This window comes from Notamacropus eugenii, chromosome 3 (genome assembly GCF_028372415.1).
Source record: "Notamacropus eugenii isolate mMacEug1 chromosome 3, mMacEug1.pri_v2, whole genome shotgun sequence".
NCBI lineage: Eukaryota > Metazoa > Chordata > Mammalia > Diprotodontia > Macropodidae > Notamacropus > Notamacropus eugenii.
Window position 1 is genome coordinate 432,466,223 of NC_092874.1, and position 21,419 is coordinate 432,487,641.

General features: G+C 41.3%; 1 protein-coding gene across 3 annotated transcripts in view; it reads right to left on the bottom strand.

Annotated features, from left to right (window-relative positions):
• The window catches only part of TSEN2 (tRNA splicing endonuclease subunit 2), a 40,972-nt gene extending 30,632 nt beyond the window's left edge, over positions 1 to 10,340 (bottom strand). The window contains exons 1-5 of one of the 3 annotated variants that reach the window (XM_072598452.1): positions 10,183 to 10,273; positions 9,208 to 9,346; positions 3,588 to 3,785; positions 2,576 to 2,657; positions 365 to 401 (exon numbers count right to left, since the gene is read on the bottom strand). In XM_072598452.1, the coding sequence (XP_072454553.1) occupies positions 365 to 401; positions 2,576 to 2,657; positions 3,588 to 3,785; positions 9,208 to 9,216 (326 nt within the window). In that variant the 5' untranslated portion in view covers positions 9,217 to 9,346; positions 10,183 to 10,273. Of the gene's footprint in view, positions 1 to 364; positions 402 to 2,575; positions 2,658 to 3,587; positions 3,786 to 9,207; positions 9,347 to 10,004 lie in introns of all 3 variants that reach the window. The other 2 variants (XM_072598453.1, XM_072598454.1) reach the window with 2 other exon arrangements.
• Positions 10,341 to 21,419: the final 11,079 nt, after the last annotated feature.

A 21,419-nucleotide genomic window follows, 5' to 3' on the forward strand; every position in this document is an offset into this window, starting at 1 on the left:
TGATGATGAGCAGGGAAAACATCTGTACCTTCATACTTTAGAAGTGGCAGAGGGAGAAGAAAGAGATGGTAGGACTATTTCTGCCTAAAAAGGGAGGTTTGCCAGTTTAGTGGGTTCAGATTTGTAGAACTTACAAAAACAAGTTAGAAGGTTAAAATAAAAATCATGGTTTACTAAAGGATTTACCATAGGGTTATTATATACAGTGCCAGGGCATTTAAAACAGATTTAAACCAAATGATTTCAAGTTAGACATTTTTTCAAAAACATATTTGCTGCTACCCTCCTTTCCACTTCAATTTAAAAAAAATAACTAAAACTACATTTAAACCATCAATATGATGGAATTAAAACACTGACTTACCTCTTTGATGTAACTACAGGCATGCCCAGCTTAGCATCTGTAACAACATGGTAAATTAATAATTAGATGCAGTTTTTAAAAATATTAAATGACTTAAAAAGGTAAGAAAGATAAACTTCATAGGTTTTTAGCTTCTGTTTGACAAATCACACAACTGGAAATAATCATGAAGTTCACTTGATGAATTCCCTTCTCTTAGAGAGTGATGAATGTTTTCCTGTGCCCAGCTTCTTCTGTTGGATTCCTACCCATCTTTTCTCCCAAAGACCTAAGCACTTTGTTTTCCACCTTTCTAATAAATTTTTATTATTTGTTATTGTAGCTATCTATGTCATAGTCTCTCAGGTGGTAAGCTCCATGAGGGCAGGCACTTGTCACTTAGATCTCTTCCTATTCTGCATACAGTTTGCACTTATTGTTAGGTGAATTTAATTGAATTATAGAAGTAAACTGAGACATACAAGCTAAGTGATTTAATGAAGGTTACAGATCTGGCAGAATTTGGATTAGAATCTAAGAGAGGCAGGAGACTTGGGTTCAAATCTCAGTCTTGCTAAATACTCTTTCACCTTGAGCAAATCACTTCACCTTTATAGTCTCTGTATCTGTAAAATGAGATTGAACTAGACAGTGGGAAAGCCTCTTTTATCTCTAAATCCTACTGCTGCTTCCCTGTGTCTCCTGACTTCTAATTCAACGTTCCTTCACTGTACCATGTCATATCAACACTACTGTATTGTTGGTCGAAGTTTATAATATTTACACATGTTAAAGCACGAAACAGTAATCTGATATGCAAGCAGAAAAAGCAAAGGTCTGGCAGTCAAGAGACAGTAGTTCCACCCCCAGTTTCTCACTAACTGAATTGGGTAAGACCTTTCACTTCTCTCATCTGCATAATAAGGGCTTGGAACAGATCAGGAGGTGAGGCCAAATAGCCCACAGCCTGTTTTTATACAACCCTGGAACTATGAAGGGTTTTTACATTTTTAACTACAATAAAACTTTATTAAAAACTGTAAAAACTCTCCTTGCCTCATCAGCCATACAAGAACAAGTGGCAGGCTGTGGCCTGTGGGTTGCTACCCTTTGGAATAGAAGATTTCTAAGGTCCCTTCCAGCCCAAAGATTCTATAGGAGGGAGTCTTCATCATCCCAATGGGGAATACTAACTTCTTCATGCTACAACTTCCTTGCGCTGGGAAGCTACAGCATCAGTTGCTTACTATGAAAAAATATGGTATAGTTCATTAGACAACACAACAACCTTAATTTTTTCTTTCTTGGCATAAACTGACTCTAAATGCAATTTTCTCAAAGTTTAAAACTGAGGGAACTCCATAGGCCAAAGAAGTATTTACAATTATTGCAAAGATCACTGCAGTGAGAACACAGAATCTTCTGTATATAATCGTTAATGTGTTTGTGTACTTCTCCAAAGGCATTCCCATGCATTTTCTCCTATGAAATAGACACTCTATGTCACCCTGGCCTCCCCCTCACTTTCCAGACATCCACCTCAACTCCACCAGAAACCTAGGACTCTGGCTAGCCCGAGTTCTCCAGCACTGACCTCATCATGCCAAGGTGCTAGCTTGCCTCCATCTCCTCACTATGCCCTTTGTGGGTACCTCCATCTTCCTTTCCTCCAGACCCTTTCACGTGTGTCTTCCTGCCTGAGAATACAAGGTAGGGACTGTCTTGTTTGCTTGTATGTATATCCCCAGTACTTAGCTTAGAGCTTGGCACACAATTGGCAGTTAGTAAATGTTCTATCTATGTCTATCTATTTTGCATTTTAAAAAAAAGGATATCAGAGAGTGAATAACAACATATAATATAAATATATTCGTTTTAACGAGTTTCTGTCTCTTATCACTGCTTACATGTAAGCCTATATCTTATGTACAAATTACTAGAAGGGACAATAGGGACATTATCCAACTCCTCTTAAACACATCACAATTAATTAACTACTTATTGTGTGTCAATTATGTGCACGTGCACTGTGATTAAAACTGTAAAGGATTTTTTTTTAATGATAATTCTAGAATGAAAAGGACACACTCAGTCCTACGACCACAAACACCTATCTTCTGTAGCAAAACTGTCCTACAGTCAACTTTTTTTGGGCAGTAAAACTGCAACTAACATCTTATAAACATACTTCTAAGTACAAAAGTCAAAAGAACCCAAGCATGAACAACTTACCTTTCCATTTGGCAACCAGTGCAGAATCTGAAATACTAAAGTCTGGTCGACTTCTTGACAGAACGCCTTTTCCAAAATAACCCTTCCAGGAAATAAACATTAATTCCTAGTCAATGATTTGTTATTTAGCTAAAATAGAACAACTGACACACACTTTCACAACAGTTTCTAACTTGTGTTGCTTCATTCATTTAACATTTCTGAATACTTCGCTACATGTTACATTAATCCACTTTTTCAATGGTTCTGCTAAAATCCAAACAAACATGGGCAACAGCAAATGAACGCCCAGGATTTCACCATCAGGCAATATGCTTTGGATGAGCTACAAGAACACACTTCATCTAGGGAACATCTGTATAGGTATGAGCATTTTGTAATCTTACATGCCTTAGAAATAGGTTGCCAACTCTGTTTACATACTGATTCTTCTTCTCTGAAAAGACCAGCTAGTTTATGCATGTTTTCAATTTCTATTACATCACATCAGTGACAAGTCAATATTTGGGTAAACACTATATGTGAAAATTTAAATCTAAACTTTGGAATGATAAGCTACTATTTTGGTTAAAGCCTATAAAAATAAGCTTTCAAAGGAGATGAACATCTACTTGTGACATCCTTGTATCTTTATGGCTATTTATTTCTCATGGGTAAGCAAAGAGCATTCCCTTGAACACAGCTGATTACCAGAGTACTAATGAGAACAAGATCAGTTTCAATTCCCATACAGACCCAATTAGTTTTCCTGATAAAAGCTTTACTTTATATAACCATATCATCTACTTCTAGAAATAGGGAGATGATGACAACCCACTGGTCACAATGGAAGAGGAGACTGAGCATGTATGATGTGGCCCAAGCTCACCACTACAACTAAGAAAACATCCAAAAAGAATTGTATATGCTTCCCTACCAAGTAGCTCTTTAAGCCTTTACAAGGTAAATTTCTAAACTGGTAATGGTCACCAGATGCCTAGGTTACAAAGGAACTAAAACACTTAACACTTACCTTACCATACAACTGTTTAATAGCCTCTGCATTCCTTACAACGACATTATTGTTGATAATTTCAGCCCGGTATACTTTGAAATCTTTTTGAAGTGTAACGTCCTGACTGAAAGGGATGGGGAATGGTGATTCATAACTCTCATAAACTCTTCTTTTTCTTTTTGGGGCATGGAATACTGCTTCTGCCATTTTGGATAACTAGAAGCAAAGAACAGACAATAATGCTTACTTCTCGGCATCAGTGCACAAAATGCTGGGCTGATCTGATACAGTACTGAACATGATGACGGCATTCAGATTATTTTATCACTACTCTTTGGCACGCTATCTTCTGTCCTGGGGAAATGTATATACAGTAAGTACCACATGGATGAGCACTGAAACCTGGAGAGAAAATACAAAATAATAACAACCCTGCGTATGCAGTGCCTATGACTAACAACAGCCCTGTGTGGGAGGTAGTACTGAGGCTAACAGAACTTAAGTGATTTGCCCATTCACAGTCACATAGCTGACAAAGGACTCAGTTCTGACTCAGATTCAGCCTTTGACTTCAAGTCCCTATGATGACTTTTCTACTAAATGCTGTCTTGATATGAACTGAAATTAGACTAGGAACGTTTACTTTATGAAGGATGTGAATCTTGTGGTTGGCTATGAAAGAAATACAAGTTTTGAAGAGAGAAAGGTGAAAGCATTCCAGGCACAGGTAAAAACACTGGTAGAAAGCCTGGCTTTTTGTCAGGGGAGAGACAGAGTTGAGATGAAGATTTGTTCCAAATGGAATAGAGGTATTATATTGGAGAGTAATAGGAGAAAAGGCTAAATATTTAAGAGTGAAATAATTACTGAAGAGCACTGAATGAAAGGCTGAATTTGGGTGTGATTGGATAAGGCGCCACTCTAAGTTCTTAAGCAGATAAGGGCTATAGTGAGGTCCATTTTCTAATGGACTAAGTGGCTAATAAAGGTCCCCAATATTTTTTAAGTGTAAATTTTGTCCTGAACTTAATAGCAAATAAAATGCACATTTCCATGTGCAAAGTAAAACAGAAATAGATTGTGCCTGACACCACAACCACTATCACACATGCATCCTGCTTTTCCTTTTAAGTATAAACTCATTGTGCCAAACTTTTAAAGTTGCCCTGCTGGTCTATTTTCTCCTTTTCACTTCTGTGTATTTAAAAAAATGGTTCGATAATATATATTCCAACTCTTCTCCCCCTATTGAAAACAAAAAAACCCAGAACCTCTGTGACAAATACGCAGAATGAAAGAAACCAAATTATGCACCTTGAGTCCATCATATCTCTGTCAGGAAGGAAACAGCAAGCTTCATCAGGTTTTTGATAACCTGATGGCTATGAGGTAGAACCACAGTGTTTCAACGTGAATTTCTCCAACTATTAGTGATTTCGAATATTTTCGACATGATGTCAATAGCTTTATTTATTTGACAACTACCAATTCATGTCTCTTGACCATTTGTTATTGGGGGAATGTCTCTTATCTGTATTTCAATAAGTTTGTTATGCATCCCGGATAGTGGACCTTTATCAGAAAGACTTACTGCAAAGTCCACTCCTCCCACCCTCTGCCTCAACTCTTTTCTTTCTAATTTTAACCATTTAAATTTTAACTTTCTTTTATTTTTCTCTTGGATCTTTTGGTTAATACTAACCTCAACTGACCAAAACCTGTCCCAAGGGATATGAAAATTTACTTACATGACTCATATAAGAAGCCAGAAGAATATCAACTGTCCCCAACTCCTGGGCAAGCTGTAAATCCTCCTCCTTAATGCTCGACTAATTGTGATTCCCTATAAGTAGTTTAATCTGTAACCTAATTTGGTTTACCTACTGTTTCATGAAGTTTGTTTCCCTAGGACATGTATGAAATTACGACTCTGCTTAACTAAATTTGTTCAACCTTTATGATACTGAAGGAAGTATGGGATTATGGATCTATCTTCTCTTTAACTTTTATGGTCTTTTATGGCCAATATTCCTCTTACGGAATATACAAAATTGCAATATGTAGGTGAATTATTTCTCTGTCACTTTAATGTAATATTTCCTATAAGAAACCTTGTCAGAATCCTGCGTCTGAGTCTGTGATGCCATTTAGGATTTTCTTCACAAAGATACTGAAGTAGTTTGCTATCTGCTTCTCCAATTCATCTGATAGATGAGGAAACTGAGGCAAACAAGGTTAAGTGACACAACCAGTAAGTATCTGAGGCCAGATTTGAACTCAAGATGAGTCTTCCTGACTCCAGGCCTGTACTCTATCCACCAAGCCACCTAACTGCCCATAATTTTTGCATTGTGGTAAATATATATTTGGCAGCAGTTACTAACTACATGAACTTAGGAGATATTTCTCCCATAACAACTACATTGGTTTTGTCTGTCCAAAAATTTTAAAATTTTATGTAATGAAAATTGTCCATTTTATCTTCTGCGAGCCTCTCCATCCCTTGTTCAAAACATCATTTTCCAGAATCTGATTCCAACCTTCAGGGCAGCAAACCAAACTCTGGCATTTTTAGCTTACAAATAGAAAAAATGGTGACTACTGAATTTTTGAATACTTGTTGGGAGGGAGGAGCAGTTCTTGGACAGAAGGGTCTGTGCAGTTTTTTCACTTTGGTATTCCAGTCATTTCACATAGTGCTTTGCATATGATAAGCACTGAACTTTCAATGCCTGAAGTGATGGCTGACTGGCAAAAATGCCTTAGGCCACAGGTTTCCCGATCAGGCTAGCATTCTTTCTACTTTACCTAAGAGCCACTAAGAGCTGTTGAATTAGTGACTCAAGTTATCCATGCCTGAAGAGCCTCCATAGTTAAAACATTCTTAGTCAGGTTCAGATGGAGCTGGTGGCCACAACATTAATATTAATTTTGCATACATCTTTAACAGGCTCACAGACATTGTGTTGTTTTATCTATGTAACAACCCTGTGAGGTAGACTCCTTCCCCAAAAGTCTTTCATGATACTGACTTTCATCCAATCTTATCCAACACTAAAATCACAGATTTCTACATTTAGGTAGTATGCTATATAGCTCATTTACAATGGAGGTGACAAACTCAAATAGAAGCCATCTCCTTGTGGTCCCACAAATTAGCATCATCTATGTTTTATTGTATTTTTATGTTAAACATTTCCCATTACATCAGGTTCTAGCAGCTTCAGGAGAGCCCAAGTTTGATACCTGTGCTTTACACCCCTAGTATCTTGAGATCTGCTTTGGTTAAATTCTTTAAGACCAAGTTCAAATACTTTCTCCTCCAAGAAGCTTTTCCTAATATCCTTAACTAGAAGTAAAGCCTTCCTCACTTGATCTGAGTATTTTATACCTTTTTCATCACTTAATGATATTCTAATATGTATTAGATGGATGTGTGTATATCTTGTCCTTAGGAATAAATGGAGCAAGAGAAGACTGGACGTGGAGTCCAAGAAAATTCCAAACCCTACTTCAGATACTCACTAGTGAGTGGAATAGGTTTAGTGAAGACTTCTCAGATTGTAATTCTTCTCCCAGGGGTGAGGTAAGACCTAGAGGCTCAAGGTTACAATATTTTTAGAATAGAATAATTCCATATAAGGATATAAAACTGTGTAGTGTCTTAGGGTCTCAAGGATTGGATAAAACTTACATAATTCCTCGATATCTTCATTTCAAAAGGGATTGGTTAGATTTCATGTCTAGAATGTAAGATCATATTCTCAGCTAATGAGGATAATGGTCAGTGTGGGGGGAGGGACTTGCGTTAGGGTCTATATAAATCACTGCCTTTTCTTTGTCTTCGACTTTCCTACTCCAGGTGAACTGCTGTAGGATTGTCCCGCTTCTCGAGAATCGAATAAATAAACTTTCTGTCATCACTTTGAGAGGCCTCTGAGTAATTAATTTAAGTAGGGACCTGAGCCATCCCACACACTAGCTATATGATTCTAGGGAAATTACCTATGTCACTCTGACCTCAGTTTCCTCATTTATAAAATGGGATCATACTGAGCCTACAACACTTATATCACAGAGCTTTGAGAAGCTTGTATAAGATAATGTATGGGAAGTGCTTTGCAGACTTCAAGACATTATACAAGTATTGTTATTTCTCCACAGGAAGCCACCTGTGGGCAGCAACTTTGGATGATTCATCCTTGGGTCTCCCCCAATGTCTCACACAAGTTTCTGCACAAAGCAGGGGTTTATTATGGGTTTGTTCAGTGAACAAAGGGACTGTCTGCTACTGCATCAGTTTTTCAACTCCTCCCACACTAAAGTCCCATGCTTCTTCTCAGTATGCTAACTGAACTCTAGTGCTTAGCAAACCTTAAAACACGATGCCAATGTGAGCTATGATTCTGCTAAAGGAGGATGCTGAGACAAAGCTTGGCATGGGATGGAGAACCTCAGAATGTGGAAGACTTATGCTCAAGCATTGCATCCTCTGACCCACACTAGCTTGGTGACCTGGGCCAGTCACTTAAATTCTTGGTGCCCTGGGAAGCTCTACTTTGCAAAGTGGATGCTGATCTGGACTGGTAAAGCGAATGCCTTTGACCTTTGTAATAGAGTCAGATACAAAGCAACAGGAGGATCATAAGCCTCAGACTGTAAGGGACCTAAGAGTGACCTCATTTTGCAAGAGAAACTAAGACTCAAAGCAGTGAAGTGTGATATTTCCTCATTATTAGATGAATTCTGACACCAAGAGATGGGTAGACAAGGGGAGATGCTCTGAGCAAAGACACGTGGGACTGTGGCTGCCATGAGAGGGAAGGCTTTAGGAAAGGCTTTTAGGAAAGTCAGTTTGACTGCTGAGTGAAGGATAAATTGGAGTGAGGAGAAACAAGGAGACCAACCAGTGGGCTATTGCAGTAATCCAGATGTGATGTGATGAGACCTGGCCACGAGGTAGTTACAGTGTCAGAGGAGAGAAGGGAGCATATATGGGAGATGGGATGTCAGGGGAAAGCCATTAGGGTCGTGTGACTACAAGTAAAGTGCAAGAGAAGGAGCAACATCTGTCTAAAAGACAGGGTGAAGGCGAATGTAAAGGATTTTACATGTCACACCCCAAAGCTTTTTGAGCAGGGGAGCCACATGGCCATATTTGTGTTTAAGCATTTTATATTATATATATTATAAATTTTATACATTATATTATATTATAATATGTATAACTATATATTATACCTTAATATAAAATGTCTAAAGGTAGAGAGGCAGGAAGTAACAGTTGGCACTTGTCCTCCTCTTCTTCCTCATTTCACCATGGATCCCTTACATTCCAGCCAAGCTGTGGTTCCATTCTCCTTCTCCTCAGCCCTCTCTTACCATGGCCTTTTCCTTCTATCGGCCCTGGCCTGGAACTGCCTCCTTCCTGTATCTGTCAATTGAAGTCTTTCCTTTCTTCAAGGTCCTGAGAACTCAGATGCCTCCTCAAACTTCTCAAAGCAGGGTCACAGAGCTGGAGCAAAGGCATCTCAGACGCTAGGCCAACATGTAAGTAAAGACTACCCTGTGCATCCTAAGGGGTAAAGCACTCTGTAGCCTCTGCTTGGTATCAGGAAGAGCCTGGTTCAAATCTCACCTCAGACATTATCTGGGTGACCCCGGGGAAGTCATTCAACCTCTAGGTGCTTCAGTTGGTTCATCTGTAGAGACACTGGACTACACATCCTTTAAGGCTCCTTCCACCACAAGGTCTTGAGATTTCTTCCTTTTCCTCTCTAATCAACAAACATTTATCAAGGTTCTACTATATGTCAGACACTGTGCTGGCGATATAAAAAAAACCTCTCTGCCTTCAAGGAGCTTAGATTCTAACGGGGGAGATAAAGGTATACAAAGCAATCTACACATAGGACGAAATCTGGAGAGGGAAGGCTTTAGAATTAAGAGGAGTTGGGGAGGGCTTCTGATGGGAGGTGGGGTTGTAGTGTGGACTTGGAAGCCAGGAGGGAAGAAAGAGTGTTCCAGGTAGGGTGGATGGCTCCTGAGATAGCCAGGAGGCCGGGTGTCCCTGTGGGAGAGGACGGTGGAAAGACCAGGAGAAGGGCTTTGAATCGTTTGTATTAGATCCCGGAGGGGTTTGGGGGGGCTGAATGACGGGTCACGTCCGCCTCCTGCAAGAAGCCCGATCCCCGCTTTATCCCGGGCACACGCGGGCCCCATCACTCAGCAGGCACCAGCGCCCCGCACACAGTGGGCGCTTCACAAGTGCCCGCTGCCCAAGCCCCTCCTCTGAGGAGGGGGAGCCCCGTGGGTCCGCCCGAGAACAAGGAAGTTCGGGGTCACGGACTGCGGGCCTCAGTTTCCCCATTTGTAAAGTGGGTCACCAGGGCACCTCCACCTCCAGGGGAGGTTGGGGGGGGCGGGACGACGTACAGGAAGCGCTCTAAGAGTCCCAGGCGCTGTGCGGGAGCCGGGATGACGTTATCCCCACGTGCGGGACCTCATCGATCGGTGCTTGGACAGAACTTCCCACTGCCCGCCCGGGCGCCTCCGCAGAGACCAGCCTCTGACCACCCCTGGGGGCCGCGAGCCCCCTCGACCCCCTCCTTACCCCTCCACCAAGAGACCGCCCGGCCGTCAAGCACTCTCTCGTCACCACGGCAACCTGCTGTCAGCGTGTGACGACGTCCTGCTGCGCAGGCGCAGACCCAGCGAACGGCACGTAACCACTCCACGTATCTGCGTCACTGAAATCCCTTCAGCCCAGCCACTTCCCTGCGCACGCGCAGTGCTTCCATCCTAAGCCCCGCCCACTCACCCTTACGTCAGAAGCTGAGAGCGGCGTGCTCTGTCACGTGGCTAAGTCTGGAGCATTTCCTGGGGACCAGACTTGGGCATAGAGCCGGAAGCAGGCCTCACCCCGGGGGCTCTGGGACTTAATCCTTTGTTTCTTTTCTAAAGTTTTTATTGATATTACCCCCCCTAAATAACCATAGTTATCCCGAGTCTCCCCCCTCTCCTCAGGACAAATAATTTTTTAGAGGAAAAAATAGTTATCACAAATGATCAATATATTGAAAATATTCTAACCCCGCCCCTGGGGACTTCCCACCCCCAAGAAGGTGTCTTATCTCTCTTCGATGCTGCTACTTCTGGTTAGCGCCTGTTCCCGAAGCTCTCCTCAGCTACAGCTTCGGCTCGTCGACCAATCGATAAATATCTATCAAGAGGGGCACTGTGCTTGGTATTGATGACCCAAAAGGCAAAAGGCAGGCCCTGCCCTCCGGGAGAACCCAAATGCAGGAGAACCTGGGTCTACGAGTAACCTGGCTTACCTGTGCTTCCTCCAGGAGGAGAAGTTGTTCGCAAAATTGGTCTTGTAGGAACCACAAAATTCACAGTAAGAACGTCTCTTTGGACTTGAACGAGGGATGATGCTCAGCGAGGGCAATGGGTTGTTTTTGTCTGTTTTTTAGCTTTCATATGTCAAACAAAGGAACCTCGGGTCGATATAGGCCTAAGGGCCTCATTGGGTGTTGACCCTTGGTGGAGGCAGCATCGTTGGCTCTCAATGGCACCATTACAAGGTGGTCATGTGTGTTTGCCTAGGTACCTAAAAGTGTTCTACAACAATGTTTGTGACAATGGCCCCCATGAAGACTGTGGAGAAGGAAGGTGCAAGAAGGAGATCATGACCTTTACATCAGCAGCGCTTCAAGGTGACGGAAGGTACCCTCCTTAAGGACCATGTCAACAATCCTTGGCTTCTTCAAGATCGTCCACAAAGCTTGAGATGGAGTCACCAGGAGAACCTTCAGTTCTACTTGGTGAAAACTGTGACCCAGCGGTATGCCCCAACGTGAATTTGAGGGCTTCATTCCAAAAAGGAACCAGTGGTCAATGAAAATCATGTTTTGGGCAAGACGTTGGGACTGGAGGTGGATGCTGAAGACGTTCAAGAATGAGTAGAGGGTCATAGCCAGGAGCTGACCATGAATGAAATGATGGATCTGCATAAGGAGCAGCAGGGAGAGGTTGTGGAGGATATCTCATCTGAGGAGGAGGTTGAGAGGTCAGAGGAATCCCTCATGTCAAGTGAGATTACAGGGGTTTATCAGATGTGGGAAAAAGTGCAAAATTTTGTTGAAAACCATCACCCAAATAAGGCTGTAGCAATGAGAGCCACGAATATTTTTAATGGTAATGCAATGTCACATTTGGGTAACATGATGAAAAAAACATCAAAAGCGAGTGTCCTTAGACAGATGCCTAGTCAGAAGCAAATATAAAGAAAAAAAATCAGTGAGTCGAAACATGAAAGTGATTCTAAAAAATGAGGACAGTAGTGTTAGTTTACTTTTAGTGAAAATAGCATGAGAGAACACTCCTGACATTGAAATTCCTAGAAGGAGATTCTCCTTCCAAGCAATAATCCTTCCTCCTCCTCCTCCCTCTCATCTCCCTCATGCCAGCCATGGCTCTTCTCAAAGGAAAAGTGCAGGTTAATTTATTTTATTTTCGGTTTATTTTGTGTACGAATCATTGCTATTGTGTGTTAGGCGCCTTAGGGATAAAAAACTTAAATTATAATTAATTATTTTTCTGTGAATATTTTTGGGGATGTGGTACCAGTCATCTGATTTTCCATTATTTCCTATAGGAAAATTCGCTTTTCAATATGAACAAATTGCATGACAAACAGCATCTCGGAACAAATTAAATTGGTAAAATGAGGTTCTACTGTATATGCAAACAAGCTATAAATAGAGGATAAATAGGAGATAATTAAGAGAGGGAAGAAAGAGGGGGGGAAAAGTATTTAGTTCAGCAAAACTAACATTAATCAAGCTTGATTTCATTTGCTGCATTCCTACTTCTGTAGAAAGGGAAGGGAAATTCACTCTCATATCTCTTCTTCAGGGTCATGTGTGATCATTATAATTATATAGTGTTTGACAACCTGGTTTTCTAAAAGTAGCAGAAAGTAGGAGAATGAACCAGACATAGATTGTTACTGCTTCTATGGCAGCCAACCCATACTACCCATCACATCATAGTCCTTTCTTTGGACCTCCACTTATCAATTAAGTACATTTTCCCTCACGTCAGTGTTGTGTTTATATATCTCTACCCCCATTGGATTATAAACTTTGAAAGCAGGTTTTCTGTGGTTTTTTACCTTTGTATTTAACACAATTATTAAATGTTTATCAAACTACTCAACTGTCCTGTACTAACTCTAATTACCACAGGACTTCAAGGAAGAGGAGCATCTTAATGAGATATGGAGTAGTCTTAGAGGAGATGGAATTTGGTCCCCAAAAGGAGGGAGAGAAAAGTTATCTAACTGGAATTTGGGAGGGCATGTGGTATAGTAAGTAGAGTTCTGGACTTGGAGTCAGGAAGACCTGAGTTCAAATCTTGCCTGTGACACTATGTGACCAAGGGCAAGTCCCTTTAGCCTCACCTCAAGGATGTGTACCCATGTGGGTGGTGGATTAAAATAATAATAATGTGGTTCAGTCATGTCTGACTCTCTATGATCCTCTTTGGGATTTTCTTGGCAAAAGAAGTGGTTTGCCATTTGATTCTCCAGCTCATTTTACAGGTGAGGAAACTGACACAGACAGGTTAAGTGACTTGCCCAGGATCACACAGCTAATAAGTGTCTGAGACTAGATTTGAACTCAGGTCTTCTTGACTCCAGGCCTGTACTCTGTGCACTATGGTACCACCTAGCTGCTCTGTAATAGTAATAGCTAGCATTTATGTAGTGCTTACTGTGTGCTAGTGTTGTATAATCATTATTTCATTAGCTTCTTACAACGATCCTGAGAGGTAGGTGCTACTATTATCCCTCTTTTACACATGAGGAAACTGAGGCAAACAGGTTAAGTGACTTGCCCAGGGTCACACAGCTAGTACGTGAATAAGGCCAGATTTGAACCTGAGCCCAATTGCCCCATTGTACTTGGACTCAAGAGAGACAGGAGTTTGAATCCTCCCTCTACTTAGCTCATTATTGGCTTAATTTAATATTGTAATACTTACATTATCTACTTCATTATGATGAGGGCTGGCCTTACATTTTTCTAAAGACTTGGTTTCAAACTCTCCTCTAATATGTACTAGGTATGTGACTATTGCTTCAGGCAACATGGTAAGACAGTAAATTGCAGATGAGTTCCTGATCTGCATTAGTGGAAGGAGTTTCTAAGCTGGGAATTTCCCCCAATAGGATGGATTAAATAAAATTTAAAAAAAATTCCTACCTCACAGAGTTGATGTGAGAGTCAGATGGTATAAAATGTAAAGACACTTTTTCATCTTGGAGATGCCAGTTATTATTGTTTTGGGGAACATTTTTGAGAGTGAAGGCTTGATAAGTGATTCCAAGGCTAAAATGAGATCATGTAAGTTAGAGCTTTACAAATATGCCTATACAAGGGTCTGGCTGCTAGGCGGGGCCATAGTGCACAGAGGACTGGGCCTGGAGTCAGGAAGACTCATTTTCCTGATTTTAAACATGGCCCCCACACACACATATATATGTCCATTATGTTTTTCTGACTAAGATACAAAAAATGAAGTGCACACAAAATGGTCTATAGGAATCGGTACAATTGGTACTATTGGTACAATACTTAGCAGGGAATCCATCTACTTTTGGACTCTATCTACTAGAAGTTCAGTAACTTCTAGTAAAACCTGTCTCCAGGTAAGAGGATTCATCAGTCTGCTTTCCTTGTGCTTTGAATTTAGATTGGTTTTTCAAAAAGCAAAGGAAGATCTCTTTAACCACATGAATCAAAAAAAGCAGGAATTTTTAGTATTTTTCTTGCTGGGGGGTGGGTGGAGGGAAGCCTTTGGCCATGAATATGCTGTTAAATGTTTAACAACTGGCTGTCTAGGAAGAAAAAGTGCCTATGATACACTTTTAAGTTAAATTTGCATTATTAGCATTTTCTCCATGGTTTCTTAAGTCTTGGCAATCAACAGAACAGTAAATCAAGCCCTGATTTGTAGTGTTTACTGCTTTCCAATGCATGATTGTTCGTACTGAAAATTTAACAATTAGCCCATGGCTTCCTCTTGCAAAAGAAAAATACACCTCTTAAAGTAAAATTTCATATAGTTATATATGCAAACAATATATACATACATTTGGGTAGCATCATCACTGAATTATAAAAATTTGGATAATGCCAGTATGTATTTTAACCAACATTCCTGTTCAGTTTCTTACTGAAGAGAGTGATTTCAGTTTCACAATGAAAGCAGCTGCTCCCTGTCATTCATTGTCTTAGAAAGGGAGTGGGGAGATGATGCTTGGCTATTTCTTAGTCTTAGGGTCCAAGAAAGGTATGGTTTATTATCTATCTTGTTCAGCTTAAAACTTAGTATGAAAAAGAGAAAAGAATCAAAAAGTTTTTTGCTTCTTTTAAGAAAGATGGGACAGGGATCTGTAATATAAAAGGTGGGTATTATCTTGAGGGCACATCTGATAACCGGCACCCATTTTCATACCCTTAAGTGGTACCTCCTGTGTTGAGAACTCAGAGTCGTATTATCGTTCAGTTGTTTTCAGTCATGTCCAACTCTTTGTGACTCCATTTGGGCTTTTCCTGGCAAAAATACTGTAGTGGTTTGCCATTTCCTTCTTTAGCTCATTTTTACAGATGAGGAAACTAAGGCAGACAAGGTTAAGTGATTCATCCAGAGTCACACAGGTAGGAAATGTCTGAGACCAGATTTGAATTCAGGAAGATGTCTTCTTGACTCCAGGCCCAGTGCTCTGTGCTCTATGATGCCACCTGGCTGCCCCTCAGAGCCATATGGGACCCATTTTCCTGCTTCATATGTTAGGAATTCCTACATCCATGATATGAATCATCAAAGAAGTTAAAGAACTAGGAAAAGTCCCAAACTACCAAACATATCAGTGCATATCCAAGTCTGAGTCTAGCTGGTCAGCATTGTCCATTTGTCACACAAGCAGTGCGTGCATGCGTGTGTGTGTGTGTGTGTGTGTGTGTGTGTGTGTGTGTGTGTTTGGACAGGAGGGAGGGTAATAATAGCTTCGTAGTTCCTGAAGGAAATATTTTTTGCCCCCCCCAAAGAGTATTAAAATTGCAAATCCAAATTTTTTTATGAAGATGTTAACTTGTACTAGGACTATTTTATATTATATTTCAATAAGGTACAACTGAAAATGAATATAGACTTAGTAATATGTACCTTTCTAGGCTCCACCAACTAAAGGATTCCTACTTTTATACTAAATCCTCTCTAATTTGCCCTTATTTGAAAATTCAGTGCCCAAATCTGTGTTTGCCTTGTGTAAACAGATTGGGATTGTTTAACCGCCAGGTGGTGCTACTACACAGCAGCATTACCCTTTTCCACAGGCAGGATCAGTCACTGGGGAATCCCATATTTAACCTGATGGTTATGTTTCACCCTAGGGGAAATACCAATGGTTCAGTGGTTCTCAGGGAATGGATGAACTTTTATCGGTCTAGTTCTGCCTCTCTCTGGGTGGCCCTACCATCTTAAAAGTCTAGAGCAAGAGTTTTTAACCTTGTGTCCATGGATCCCCAAGCGATCCCTGAATAGGTTCCAAGGGGTCTAGGTTGCTGAAGAAAGCACAAATCAGGCCAGGTAAGAAATGGAACAGTTTAAAAGCTTCCATGCTCCTCAGAGTAGGACCCAACTCTGGTTGGTACCCATGTTTGCTCCCCACCATGATAGGAGATTATGTCTAAGAGGACTGGTCACTTGGTAGAAGAGCCTTTCATTCAGGAGACTTTGAAAGGAGAGACAATCTCTCCTTTCTTCAGAATATGTGGGTTGGAATTCCAGTAGCTTTCCTTGAATTTCCTCTGAGGGAAAGGAAGAGGTATTTCTTCTCTCTCTTCCTTCCCCTTCCCCTGTCAGTGACAGTGGGCAGACAGGCTGGCCTATATCACCCTAGAGACTGGACCATGGGGTACCAGCTATTTGCGAGACTACGTAACTGACCTGCAATTCCACAATGGTGTTTCCAACCTTGGTGGGTACCCCTTGAGTTTGACAGTTTAGGATTTCTGGATCTGGATGCCAGGTGCCCAGTAGGAGATGATCTTTGAACAAAACTGCTCAGAAGAGAATCTTTGCTAGGAAGAGAAACCAAACCATGCCTCGGTTTGGCAGAATATATGATCCTTGAGAGAGCTGCTTAGATAGTATACAGAGTGAAGGTGAAGGCAATACAGAGTGAAGGTGAAGGCTTGTTCAGCAGTCCAACATGTTTCATATTTTAGTCTTTACAGTATTCATCTTCTAGAAGGATATTTTGAGAGTCATAGAGTTATGGGATACTGTTTCATGTTTTAAGTGTTTGCCAAAGTATGCTTAGGAATCTTTTGTATTTTGAGCATTTCTTTTGTAGTAGAACAAATAAATATCTGCCTTTCTCCTGAGCTATTTTGTAACATTGAGTATCTTTTTAGAATGGATCCTGTCAGTCTCTTCTGCTGAGACCTAGATATGAGCCATATGGGTTTTGGGGTAGGGGGCAAGCACACTCAACCAGGGTCCAAGGCCAAGGCTCCTTATTAGGAGAGAGTGTTCTCATTCACCATGGCCAGAGTTCTTTACAGCTAGAATGCATTTCTTTCTTTCTTTTTTTTTTTTTTTTTGGAGGTGGAAACCAAGGCAATTGGGGATTGGATGACTTGACCAAGCTCATGCAGCTAGTAAGTGGGTCAAGTGTCTGAAGTTGCATTTGAACCCAGGTCCTCCTGATTCTAGGGCTGGTACTCTCCTCACTGTGCCACCTAGCTGTCCCCTAGAATGCATTTCTTATATCCTCCCAGACGATCTTTCTCTTGCTTCAAGGCCAGATGAGCTGTCACCTTTTCCTTGAAGCGTTCTCTGATCTCCTTATTGTCCAGTCGTTTCAGATTCTTTGTGACCCGACCCCCATTTAAGGTTTTCTTGGCAAAGATACTGGAGTGGTTTGCCATTTCCTTCTCTATCTCATTTTACAGATGAGGAAACTGAGGCAAGGAGGATTAAATGATTTGCTCAGGGTCACATGGCTAGTAAGAGTCTGAAGCCAGATTTGAACTCAGGAAGATGAGTCTTCCTGATTCCAAGTCTACCATACCCCCTAGCTTGATCTCCTCTGCTGAGAACTTTGTCTAGACCTCATGTCTGCTCCCATTTACTTATCCCTCTACCCCTGTAGGATGCAAAGAAGACAGAGACTATCTGGTTTTTGTCTTTGAATGCCCAGTGCCTTGTGATTAGTCAGTTGTTCAGGGTTTGTGATTTCCCCTTGCCTTCCTCCCTCCTCCATCCCCCAGCCCCAGGCCATCTCAGAATCTATGCCAGATGCCTGGCTGGCAGGAAGAACTGCCACCATTGGGGGCATCCTCTTCCCTTGCATTCTCCATTTGCCTTAGCTGCTTGATTGCTCCCAGAGCTTTGATGAAATAGAAATGAACAAGACCCAGGCCTTGAAATCTCCCCTAAACTTCTAAGTCTTGTGGTCCCCTGTGCTGTCATCTTAACTACTCCCATAAACTCAAGGACCTCTGGGTTTTGCTAGAACTATCCTTTCACACTTAAGACTTCTGGGTTTTTCCAGCTGATCTGCCTCTAACTTTTCTTTTATATGTTATTTCCCCTAATTAGAGTATGAACTTTTTGAAATCAGAGACTCTTTTTTTTTTTTTTTGGTATCCCCAGCCCCTGGCATAGTGCTCAGAACATAGTGAGCTCTTCATGAATGCTTTTTCATTCATTTGCTAGTTTCTGGGGGTCGTTAACCCAGCTCCCCCCCCCCCCTTCCGAATCAGAAGGTAGGGAAGACTTGGATGAGCGAGATTAAGCCAAATTTCAGAGATGGTAAGGAGTATATGTAGAGTATGGATGGTAATATGGAGACAAGCCAGCTGGAACCTATGGGGGAGTAGTAGTAGAAGATAAAGTCAGATAAGTTGGGTGGGGCCTGATTGTGGAAGGGGCTGAATGGCCGATTGAGAAGTTGGACTTTATCCTGCAGACACGGAGGAGCCACTGGAAATTTCTGTTCAAGGCTGCCTGAGCTGATGGCTCACACAATTGGCTTTTGGAACCAGGCACCTGAAATTTTCAGTGACTCGTTGCTGCCAGTAGATGTCAATGTTTCAGTAAATTTCAAAGGTCTTTCATGTTCTCAGTTTGGTTTCTACTAGCTGGCTTGGTCCACGGAGGAAGAAAACGGCTAGAAATCCTATCTTGTGTCCTCATCTCTTCTCTCTCCGCTGTCTTTTAATAATCTTATCCGAGTCCATGGTTTCAGTTATCATCTGTAGACTGATGTCCTAATCTCCCTCCTGAGTTCCATTTCCACAGCGCAAATTGCCTGCTGGACATCTCCACCAGGATGTCCCATTTTGTGTCTCAAATTCAGTATGTCCAAAGTCTAAAATATCCTCATCCTCTTTTCCCTGCAAACCTTCCTGTTCCCACAACTTTCTTATTTCTGTTGATTGCCCTCAGTTATATCCTAGTCACCAAGCTTGACATTTGGGAATCATCTTTGACTCTTCTGTCTTCTTAACCTTCTATATACAATTATCTGTCAAATCATATCCACTTCTCTCAGATCACACATTGGCTATCCTAACTCAGGCTTTTATGACAATAAACTTGGACTCTTGTAATAGCTTCCTAAATCTTCTCTCTGCTTCCAATCTCTCTGGCTTTGAACAAAAGAGCATTGCAGAGCCCTTTCTTCTGATGAGGATGAAATAACTATGGCCAAGGACTTCAGTTGAGGACAGCAACTGAAAACAGAGGGAATCTCCCTAAACTCATATCCTGTAGGGTCATGGCTGAATAATAATAACTTCTATAATAATATAGATAATATATATTATATAATATATAACATATCTATATAATAATGTAGATAATAATAATAATTTCTATAGTACTTTGGGGTTTGCAAAGCACTTGGCACTTGTCATCTCATCTGATGCTCACAAGAACCTTGTGAAATAAGTGCTATTATTATCCCCATTTTACAGATGAAGAAATTCAGGCTGAGATAGGTTAAATGGCCCAACTAGTATGTACTTGCCAAAGAGAATATGAGTTCAGTACACAGCATCCAGTGAACAGCTTCAAGGAGAGACTGTATGTCCAGTGAAGACCACTGGAGAGCAGGCCCTGTGGGAGCAGTGTGGTATCTATCACTGGGAAACCTTAGTGGTGCTGTAGAGGTACCCGTCTACATGGGTCTCCTTTTTATATGTGTTCCCCACATGTATAACACTGTCCATTGACCCTGAACATGTGAGTTTCTCTCCACATACGTTGCATACATGTGTACACTTCCCACTGATAATGTGGATATTTGTGGTCAGGCTTCCCAGGTTTATGGGGGGAGTACTTTGATGCTGCTTTTCTTACTATGAAGTTTCATGAAATGCCTTTACTTTAAATTAATTGTGACCTTTGACTGACTCTCAAAGGAAAATACCTTAGTGGGGGCTTCTGAGTTATACTTTTAATGAATGCAGACCCACAGAATGTCCCTGGGATTGGGGTAGCCTTCTCAGGGAGACCCATCCTGGGAGTTGCGAAGGGCCCACAAGTTCTATAGTCAACAAAAAGGAAACAGTACTTGACCTCAAGTTGGTTGACTGGAGCTAGAATGTAATGAACAGTATATATAATAATAAGTACTTTAGGACCTCAGAGAAGGAAATATTACAGTGGATTATACCAATAAAAAAGAAGACAGGACTTAAGTTGAGCCTTAGAATGGTATGATTTATATAGAGGGAAAATAGCTTCATAAAGATAGAAGGGTTCTTACAGGCTATTTCAATCCTTTCATTTTATAGATGAGGAAATGGAGACATAAAGAGTTTAAGTGACTTGCCCAGGATCACACAACTACTAAGTATTTGAGGTAGAATTTTAACTCAGATCTTCCCAACTCCAAGTTCAGGACGGCCCATTGCACCCAAAGGGGGAAAATGATAAGAAAAGATCGGTCCCTTTAGGCTCCAACATTCTATGTTTCAATGGATATACAAGTAGTCTGTGTAAATGGTGAGGGATCCTTATCTCCCTAATATTCACAGGGCCTTCAGAGGAGAGGTTTGTAAAAATCTTACCCTAGAGGGGTAATAAAAGGTGTAATTAAGGAGAAAAATATTCATCAGGTGTTGACAAAGTTCTCCCAAAGGTATTGCCAGGCCACAAGGGCAGTAAATTAAAAGGAAAGAAAAGAGCAAAGTCCTGTGGGAGAGAGAAACTAGAGAGAAAAGGGGACCTCTGTAGGACTGAGAGAAGCCCAGAGACCTTAACCGTGGCCTGAGATGAGAGAATGGTCAAAGGAATGAAGAAGACCAGAACTGCCAGTAGCAGCTAACCCAGAGAGTTATCAATAAAGGACTGAAAGGAGTGGAGAACATCTCAAAGTAAAGGCATTTCCTATGATGGTGTACAGTAAGAGCAATAGCTCCGATACATTTCCCTTCTCCCCTCAGTGAACCTGGACCATAACCTCCCACAAATACACAGTGGCCATGAGGAGAGTAGGTAGATTCTTAGAGGACAGGGGTAGTGAGGCAAACCACGTGGCTGTGACAGCTCTTGCCTCAGGTCCTATGGGGTGGGGCTCTGGTGTCATTTGTCTTTTTGAGGTGTACTAATGTTGCTTCACCATGAATGCAGTATCTCCCTTGGGTGGCTTGCTCAGCTGGCCTCTCTGACACCTTCTCTCTGAAACTCAACTCTTGACTGCCAGGGTTAGTCCTCTCTTGAATCTATAGTCTGCTCTCTTCTCTGCTGCCAGAGGTCAAG